This window comes from Lathamus discolor, chromosome 3 (genome assembly GCF_037157495.1).
Source record: "Lathamus discolor isolate bLatDis1 chromosome 3, bLatDis1.hap1, whole genome shotgun sequence".
Classification (NCBI taxonomy): domain Eukaryota; kingdom Metazoa; phylum Chordata; class Aves; order Psittaciformes; family Psittacidae; genus Lathamus; species Lathamus discolor.
This window is the reverse complement of record NC_088886.1, coordinates 75,319,743-75,328,890: the sequence shown is the minus strand read 5'-3', so window position 1 is coordinate 75,328,890 and position 9,148 is coordinate 75,319,743. Positions and strand designations below refer to the sequence as shown.

Below are 9,148 nucleotides of genomic sequence, written 5' to 3'. Positions count from 1 at the left end.
CATGGACACAGGGGCTTGGAGCACCCTGCTCTAGTTGAAGGTGTCCCTGCCCACGTCAAGCGGTTGGAATTGGGTGATCTCAAGGTCCTTTCCAACCCAAACCATTCTGTGATTCAAACCACAGCACTTTAAAAAGTTAAACCAAAAGCATCTCAGCTACTCCCCAGCTGTTCAAGTAGATAAATTTACACCCACTGTTAGAACTGTTCCACATGCAGCACCAGCCCACAACTCTCTTGTCACCCACCACAGGTACTACTCGGCACGGCTTTGGCACCAAGCCGCAGCCAGCAAAGAGGAAATGGGCCAGGAGTGAACAAACACCACCTCCCCATGTCCTCCTTCCTCTCTATTTAATGCATGAACCATCAGCAAGCATTCTGCTCTACTGCTCCCAGCTCCAGACCCCATCTAGAATGGATGGTGCACGTAGGTGCTGAGGGCAAACACCAGGCTGAGCTTTCATAGCAATATTTACCTTGCTCTCTGCTGCCGTGGGGCCCTGGGAGACATCTGCTCCCAGCCTCTCTTATGCCAACAAGGGACCAGTGCTTTCAGCCTCAAGGGTGCAGGCAGCATCAGATGTTACCTCTCCCATCGGGCCCTTTGCTTTCCTCCTGCCCCATGTGTGTGCCATTACAAGCACTAAATCTGTGCTCTCCACAGTTATAATCCAGGAGATAATGAACAGAACCCCAGCGCTCCCACCATCATGACCATCCCCTGTTGTGGTGAGGGGATGGTGCTTCAGAGGGCATATCACCTAGGCTCAGCTCCTCCTTGCCACCCATTTCCATATCCCCATGCAAGGAGACTGTATTTCATCAAGGCATCCCACTGGACCATGGGTGGATTGAAGTAAGTCTTTGATTGGGTTGTTCAAACATTAACCTGACTAACAATAAGCTCGCTACTCTAAGGTCTCCCCTCAAGGAGCCTTCTCTTCTCCAGGCTGAACCAGCCCAGCTCTCTCAGCCTGGCTTCAGAGCAGAGCTGCTCCAGCCCTCGGAATCCAGGAATCCTCTTGGATCCATACAGGTATCTCTGGCTGCCCACAAGCACACGGCAGAGCCAACAGCAGGGCCAGGCATGGAGGCAGAGCCATGTGCATGTGGCTTCTCCTTTGCTGCAGCTCACAGGAGACCTTTTGCTTCAGCCAGGTCCCTGCGCTGGACCAGTGCACTGAAAATCATTGCCATAAGGCCCAGGGGAGGACAAGCAGCAGCTGGTGTGAGGACGGGCATCAATTATGGATGTGCCGGTCTCCTTGGGGAGCAGGGGCAGCTCCTGCTGCAGAGGGATGGCTTTTCCTCTACGGACCTCAACAGAAACACAGCACTTGATGGAATGAAGCTGTGGTTGAGTAAAACCCAGCACCCTGGTAACAAACCCAGGCAGGCTACGGTGTTCCTTAGGTCACTTTAGCTGCTGGGAAGCTCTTGGGGCTGTGGAGGCAAGCAGCAAGGAAGAGTTAAAACCCATCCAGGTATTTGGTGATGGTGTGATTGCCCATGCAGCCAGGCTCAAGGATCCACCCTCACAGGGATGAGCTCACCACGTCACTGCAGGATGGGCTAAGATCAGGGTCCATATTGACCATTACCATTCTCTCATCCAGCAGCAGGAGCTCCAGGTCCTCACCATTCCAGCGCCCCCAGCGCACTGAAGAGCCCAGTGTTGGAACAGTTCTCATCACATCAGAGACAGTGAGTCCAGGGTGGCCAAGAGAGGGCCCTCCTGCTGCACATCCTCTTTGACGCTGTCCCCCCTTGAAGAAACCAGAGCAGCATCCGTACTCCAGGCACCTCTTCCTGCATCCAAGGACACGTCCTGGAGGTGGTCCACAAAGCTACTGCTGGAGGAGGCGTTAGGAGCAGGACGGGAAGTGGACAGCGGACTGGTCTGCTGCATCACAGCGCCCAGCGGAGAACTGGGGTCAATGCTGCTCCGATGGAAGTGCCCTTCATGGCTCTGGGAGGTCTTCTTGGACTGCCTCAATTTCCCTTTGCTCTGGAAAGGGTCAGGAAAGCCTGGAAGAGGGTCACAGCTTTGATACAAGAGTGCCTCTCCTGTCGCAAAGGTGAAGGGAAGATGCATGGACTGCTTCCGAAGGTGCTCTCCTCCTTCTTCATCTCTGCAAGGTGGGAAAGAAGAGGAGGCTGCAGATTGCATGTGCACAAACACACCCCTGCACTGGATAACAGTGATTCCTGCAAGCCAAAGCCCCTCTGCTGTAACAAAGCAGAACCACGCACATACACATCTACGTGTGCACTTATGTACAGATACACACATACATATCTCTACATATACACAGAAAAGCACATCATCTTCAGAACAACCACGAGGACAGTGAAGATGCAAAGGGTAACAGAGCTCTGCCAGACACAAATCTCACACTAGACCTGCTCATCTGCGCTGCAGCCACCCAATAGGATAGGCACGTGATGCTGCTACCACTGGGCAGCCACAATGAGAGTGCTTATTGCACCCACAGCCACCAGTCTCTCCAAGGTAAGTCTGGACCAGCGATGCTCCTGTCACTGCATGGAGCTTGGGGTGGCATGGTGTCCTGGGTTGAGCAGCAGCAGTTATTTTTCTCCTTCTTAGGAGCTAGTACAGTGCTGTGTTTTGATCTTTTGGCCTTGAAACAGTGCTGATAACGCCGATGTTTTCAGTTGCTGCTCGAATGTTTGGTCTGGCCAAGGACTTTCTGAGCCTCACGCTCTGCCAGGGAGGAGGGGAGGCCAGGAGGAAGCAGAGACAGGACACCTGACCCAAACTAGCCAAAGAGGTATTCCATACCACAGCACGTCATGCCCAGTATGTAACGGGGAGTGACCCGGAAGGGGTAGAGGGACTGCAGGGTTGGAGGAGGTATCAGTCGGTGCTTGGCTGGGGGGAGTGGGGCGAGTTATCGGTCGGCTGGTGTTGAGGTGTTGTATTCTTTCCTCTTGTTATTTCCTTTAGCACTATTATTATTGGTGGTAGCAGTAGTGATTTGTGTTATACCTTAGTTACTGGGCTGTTCTTATCTCAACCCGTGGAAGTTGCATTCTTTTTGATTCTCCTCTCCGTCCCTCCAGGAGCAGGGGGAGGGCAAGAAGGGGGGGCAGTGAGTGGACGAGGTTTGTGGTTGGGTTTAAACCACGACACGTGGGACACTGGCGCATGGGTGTGAGGTGCAGGGCACTGTTCAGCGCTCTCCTGTACTCAGCCTTGCAGGGTGCAGATCTGGCTAGACAGCATCAAAGCACAGCACACTACAGCTGCCCCGTGTAGAGGCACAAGGAGCAATGGCGAGTCTAACATCCTGCATCCCAGAGCCCACACAGGGCAGCCTGTCCCCATCCTGACCCAGAGGGCACTTACAGGAGGGGTCTCTGTGTGACAATGATGGACTCGGGCTCCCCATTCCTATAGACGAGCTGCGCGTTGGCCTGCACCCACTTCCAGCCGTTCTCCTTGGTCAGCAGGCAGAGCACCGTGAGGCCTCTCTTGCCCATCTTCATCACTGTGGGAAGAGGTGCAGGCACTGAGGCTGTCACACACGGAATCATGGAACGGTTTGGGTTGGAAGGGACCTTAAAGCTCAACCAGCTCCAACCCCCTGCCACGGGCAGGGACACCTTCCACTAGAGCAGGGTGCTCCAAGCCCCTGTGTCCAACCTGGCCTTGAACACTGCCAGGGATGGGGCAGCCACAGCTTCTCGGGGCACCCTGTGCCTCAGCACCCTCACAGGGAACAGCTTCTGCCTTGTATCCAACCTGAACTTCCCCTGTTTCGGTTTGAACCCACCACCCCTTGTCCTGTCACTGCAGTCCCTGATGAAGAGTCCCTCTCCAGCATCCTCGTTGCCCCCTTCAGCCACTGAAAGCTGCTCTGAGGTCCCCACGCAGCTTCTCTTCTCCAGGCTGAACAGCCCCAGTGTTCTCAGCCTGGCTCCATACAGGAGCTGCTCCAGCCCCTGAGCATCCCCGTGGCCTCCTCTGAACTTGCTCCAACAGCTCCATGTGCTTCTTATGCTGAGGACACCAGAACCACACAGTGCTGTAAGTGCACACTGATGCTCATCTTCAGTTTCTCACCAACCAACACCATCCCAGCTAAACACCCCTCACTCCCTCCAGGCTCCCTGCAGTGACAAGAGCATCCCAGCAAAGCATAACACAAAGCCTACTATGGGGAAAGAGCTGCCGGGCTGTACACAGCAGCCAAAGGAGCTGCCCATAGTCCCAGCCCCATGCATCAGCCTCGGAGGTGTGCACAAGCGAGCAGGAAAGGGCCTCTTACTCCTGCCATGGTTCTCAGCACAGTGCAGCATGTTGGCAGCATGGGCTAACTGGTATCCCATGCCACACATCCACAGCTCCGCCCTTTTACAGCCCAAAACCATCTTCCCCCTGCAAGAGACCAAGAACACACCAAGGTCAGGGGCAGAGCTGAGACATCACCCTGGCAGGCTCCATATGGAATGGCATGAAGGAAGCTTGCAGCATCACTCCTCCAGCCAGCTCTGCTGCTTACTTGGCAGCACACGCCAAGGGGGTGAAGTCCAGCTTGTGCTTCATCCTGAAGATAATGTCCTTGGTGCGGACCTGCAGGACGGATGGGGGCCGAACCTTCTGTTCTGCGCATACAGGAATTTCAGCCTGCCTTGGGGGTTTAAAGCCCAGCGAGAGAGAAGTTCAGTGTCACACAGGAAAGGGGATGGAGAGGGAAGAGAGGGATGAGAGCTGCACGGGAAGCATCATCTCCCTGCAGAGCTGAGGCACACCATCCCTTGTGACCTGCCACTGCAACTCCAGTGCTCCCGCTAAAATAAGACAGAGGACCAAAGGGATGCTGTGCTGAGCAACCCAGGGCTCAGAAACACAGCGGCTGCAGGACCCAGCACATGCTGCAGTGGCATCAGGGCTTTGCGCTTGAACTGAGCTGTACCCCATCACGGATCAGAGCATTGCTTCTGAACAAGGGGCAATCAGGCCTCTTTGCATTGAGTTTCCAGACTAGGGTGGGATGAGAGGTGGAAATAGGGTCCTTATAAAGACAGGAACCCCATTAACCTGCAGCACAAGGAAGGAGGGATAACACCACCTGCTTGGTCCTAAGACATGCCTTTAGCATCTAAACCCAGCCAAACACGGGCAGGAAAAGCACTCTTGTTCAAGATCCAGCATCTCTGACAGGAGCAGAACAAAACCCAAGGGCAGAAGTTGTAGGTGCAGCCTAAACGTAGAAACCCAACATCAATCCAGGTCCTTCAAAGCCAACTTCAATGCTTCAGCAGCAGCATGAGCCCCTCGGGGTGAGCCTGGACCCCTCTTCTGCTGCGAGGGGCACACCATGGGTCTGCACTCACCAGGAAGCCAGAGGAGTTATCCAGGAGGCAACGCAAGCGGCACAGGGAGCTCCTTTCCAGAAAGGAGGAGTTTTCAGGGGGAACCTGATCCAGGTTATAGGCGACAACAGAAGAGTCGAGACCTTGCCCCACTATGGGAGACAGGACAAGGGGGAATGGCTTCAATCTGCCAGAGGGGAGATTGAGATGACATCTTAGGTAATTCTATGTTCTCTGGGAACTGGTGCTCAAACAGGCTGAATGAGGCTGGACACCTTCCACCAGAGCTGATGCTCATAGGGACTGCACACCTCTCTCCAAGGACCCGTGGCCTATTTTGGGACAGAGACCCCATTCCCCCTAGCATCAGCAATACAGCTCCCTTCTGACAGGCTCAGCCCCATCCTTCAAAATCCCCATGCTGACTTATGGGATGAGATGAAAACATGGGTTTGCAAACCAAACAGCGACAAAGCCACCCCATCCTACACTGTTCTTGAGAGAACAAGTCATCTGCTCTGGGGCTTGCTCAGGTCCTCATGTACCTCAGGTACCAGGGGAGAGGCCTGGAGAAGGACCATGGTGCTGTCCGTGGGCAAGGAGCAAGGACAAGGAAGATGTTGCCTCTACTGCCTGCTCCATCACCCCCTGGTTTGAAGTGCCCAAGGGGCACATCATTGGAAGGGAACAGCGACAACAGAGAAGGTGAAAGCTTTCACCTAAGAGCTTGGGGTTTGAAACCAGAGTGGAAACATCCAAGCTGTGGGAAGCTGTTTTCTTCCAAAGCAGGATTGAAAACAGGCTCAAGTCTGGTCCCTGGATGTGGGGGGAAACCATAGAATCTCTGACCATTCTGGGTGACCTCCAAGTACCTTTTTACCTTTTCCTTTGGCCAAACAAATGATCCAAGCCAAACTCACACCCAGCAACAACCTGCAGCAAGGCACATCCAGCTTGCACAGCACCACCCTTCAAAGCACCACATGGCACCAAAAGGACCGAGCATCAGTGTTCAGGATAGAAGGGGATGCCTGCAGCCACACGCATCCAGGACACAGGGGAAGACCAAAAAACAGCTAGGAGGATTAGCCAGCTTAATAAATGGTTAAAAGGGTGGTGTCATAGTCAGGGGGTTGCGTGTATTGAACATGGGACTGAAGTTTGTAGGCCAGGTCTACTGGGGGCTGGTGGAGCTGGTCTGATGAAGGGGAAGAGCAGTTTTGGTAGGAGGCTTTCCAGACTGGTTAAGGAGGCTTTAAACAAGATGAGATGGGGGAGGGGGGCATCATTCCATTCCAACACACCCAGTCAGTTGCCAACACCTATAATAAATGCTCGGAGCAATGTAGATATATTCTAGCCTCTCCAGCCAACGAGCCGGCTTCTTTTGGAGCTCAGCTCAGATGCCTCTACACAAAAGCCCATAGCATGGGGAACAAACAAGAGGAATTAGAGATGTGTGCACGTCTACAGGGGTATGATATAACAGGCATCACAGAAACATGGTGGGATGGCTGCTATGACTGGAGTGTTGGAATGGAAGGTTACAGGCTCTTTAGAAAAGACAGGCCCGGCAGATGCGGAGAGGGGGAGTTGCCCTTTATGTTAGGGATAGGCTGAAGAGTATGGAACTCTGTCTGGGGACAGGTGAGCAGGTAACAGGGAGTTTGTGGGTTAGGGTTAAAGGGAAAACAGCCGTGGGAGACATTACTGTGGGGATCTGTTACAGACCGCCTGATCGAGGAGAACCTGCGGAAGAAGCACTCTACAGACAGATAGGAAAAGCCTCACGCTCGCAGGCCCTTGTCCTCATGGGGGACTTCAACCACCCTTACATCTGCTGGAACGACAGTACTGCATGGCACAAGCAATCCAGGAGGTTCCTCGATTGTGTGGAAGACAACTTCCTTCTGCAAGTAATAGAGGAGCCGACAAGGAGAGGTGCCATGCTTGACCTTGTGCTCGCCAACAGGGAAGGGCTTGTTGAGAATGTGGTACTCTGGGGCAGCCTTGGATGAAGCGATCACGAGATGGTCGAATTTGAGATCCCCAGGACAGTGAGAAGAGCATGCAGCAAGCTCACTGACCTGGACTTCAATAGAGCAGACTTTGGCCTCTTCAGGAGCCTGCTTAGTAAGGTTCCATGGGATATAGCCCTGGAGGGCAGGGGGCCCAAGACTCTTGGTTGATATTCAAGGATCACCTGCTGCAAGCTCAGGAGTGCTGCATCCCAACTAGAAGGAAGTGCAGCAGGAAGGCCAGGAGACCTCCTTGGATGGATAAGGAGCTGCTGAGGAAAATTCAAAGGAAAAAAGAGGCTTATAAAAAGTGGAAGCAAGGACAGGCGGCCTGGGAAGAGTACAGGGATGTTGTCCGGGAAGCTAGGGACCAGGTCAGGAAGGCTAAGGCCCAGTTAGAATTAAACATAGCCAGGGATGTTAAGGATAACAGGAAGGGATTCTACAGGTATGTAGCAAATAAAAAGCAGACTAGGGACAACATAGGCCCCCTGAGGAAGCTATCGGGAGAACTGGCTACACAGGATTTGGAGAAGGCTGAGGTTCTGAATGACTTCTTTGCCTCGGTCTTCACTAGCAAAGGCTCTGACCGCACCACCCAAGTCTTAGAAGGTAGACGCAGGGACTGTGAGAATGAAGACCTTGGGCCCACTGTAGGAGAGGATCTGATTCGAGACCATCTTAAAAACCTGAACGTGCACAAGTCCATGGGACCTGATGAAATCCATCTGCCGGTCCTGAAGGAGCTGGCGAATGAAGTTGCTAAGCCACTGGCCATCATATTTGAAAAATCATGGCAGTCAGGTGAAGTTCCCGACGACTGGAAAAAGGGAAATATAACCCCCATTTTCAAGAAGGGGAAAATGGAAGACCTGGGGAATTACAGACCAGTCAGTCTCACCTCTGTGCCTGGCAAAATCTTGGAGCACATTCTCCTGGAAGGCATCCTAAGGCACATGAAAAACAACAGGGTGCTTGGTGACAGCCAGCATGGCTTCACTAAGGGGAAATCCTGCCTGACCAATTTGGTGGCCTTCTATGATGGGGCTACAGAACCGATGGACAGGGGTAAAGCAGTTGATGTCATCTAGCTGGACTTGTGCAAAGCATTCGACACTGTCCCACACGACACCCTTGTCTCTAAATTGGAGAGATATCAATTTGATGGATGGACCACTCGGTGGATAAAGAACTGGCTGGATGGTCGCACACAAAGAGTTGTGGTCAATGGCTCAATGGCTGGCTGGAGACCGGTAACGAGGGGTGTCCCTCAGAGATCCGTGTTGGGACCGGTCTTGTTTAACATCTTGGTCGCACACATGGACAGTGGGATTGAGTGCGCCCTCAGCAAGTTTGCCGATGACACCAAGCTGTGTGGTTCGGCTTCAGTGTGCGCGCACAGCCCAGAAAGCCAACCGTATCCTGGGCTGCATCAAAAGGAGTGTGACCAGCAGGCCGAAGGAGGTGGTCCTGCCCCTCTACTCTGCTCTTGGGAGAACTCACTTGCAGTATTGTGTGCAGTTCTGGTGTCCTCAACATAAAAAGGACATGGAACTGTTGGAACAAGCCCAGAGGAGGGCCACGAGGGTGATCAGGGGACTGGAGCACCTCCTGTATGAAGACAGGCTGAGAAAGTTGGGGCTGTTCAGCCTGAGAAGGCTGTGTGAAGACCTCATAGCAGCCTTCCAGTATCCGAAGGGGGCCTATAGGGATGCTGGGGAGGGACTCTTCATCAGGGACTGTAGTGAAAGGACAAGGGGTAACGGCTTAAAACATAAACAGGGGAAG

At 53.3% G+C, this 9,148-nt stretch overlaps 1 protein-coding gene across 1 annotated transcript; it reads right to left on the bottom strand.

Moving 5' to 3' along the window:
* Window positions 1-1,485: 1,485 nt before the first annotated feature.
* LOC136010005 (aryl hydrocarbon receptor-like) lies at window positions 1,486-7,202 on the bottom strand. The gene is given in 10 exon segments (XM_065670585.1): window positions 1,486-1,646; window positions 1,648-1,695; window positions 1,697-2,134; window positions 3,373-3,514; window positions 4,295-4,404; window positions 4,529-4,622; window positions 4,625-4,674; window positions 5,365-5,494; window positions 7,074-7,091; window positions 7,178-7,202. Coding segments are annotated over 10 exon segments (1,164 nt in total). The 3' UTR covers window positions 1,486-1,537.
* Between the last annotated feature and the right edge of the window lie 1,946 nt (window positions 7,203-9,148).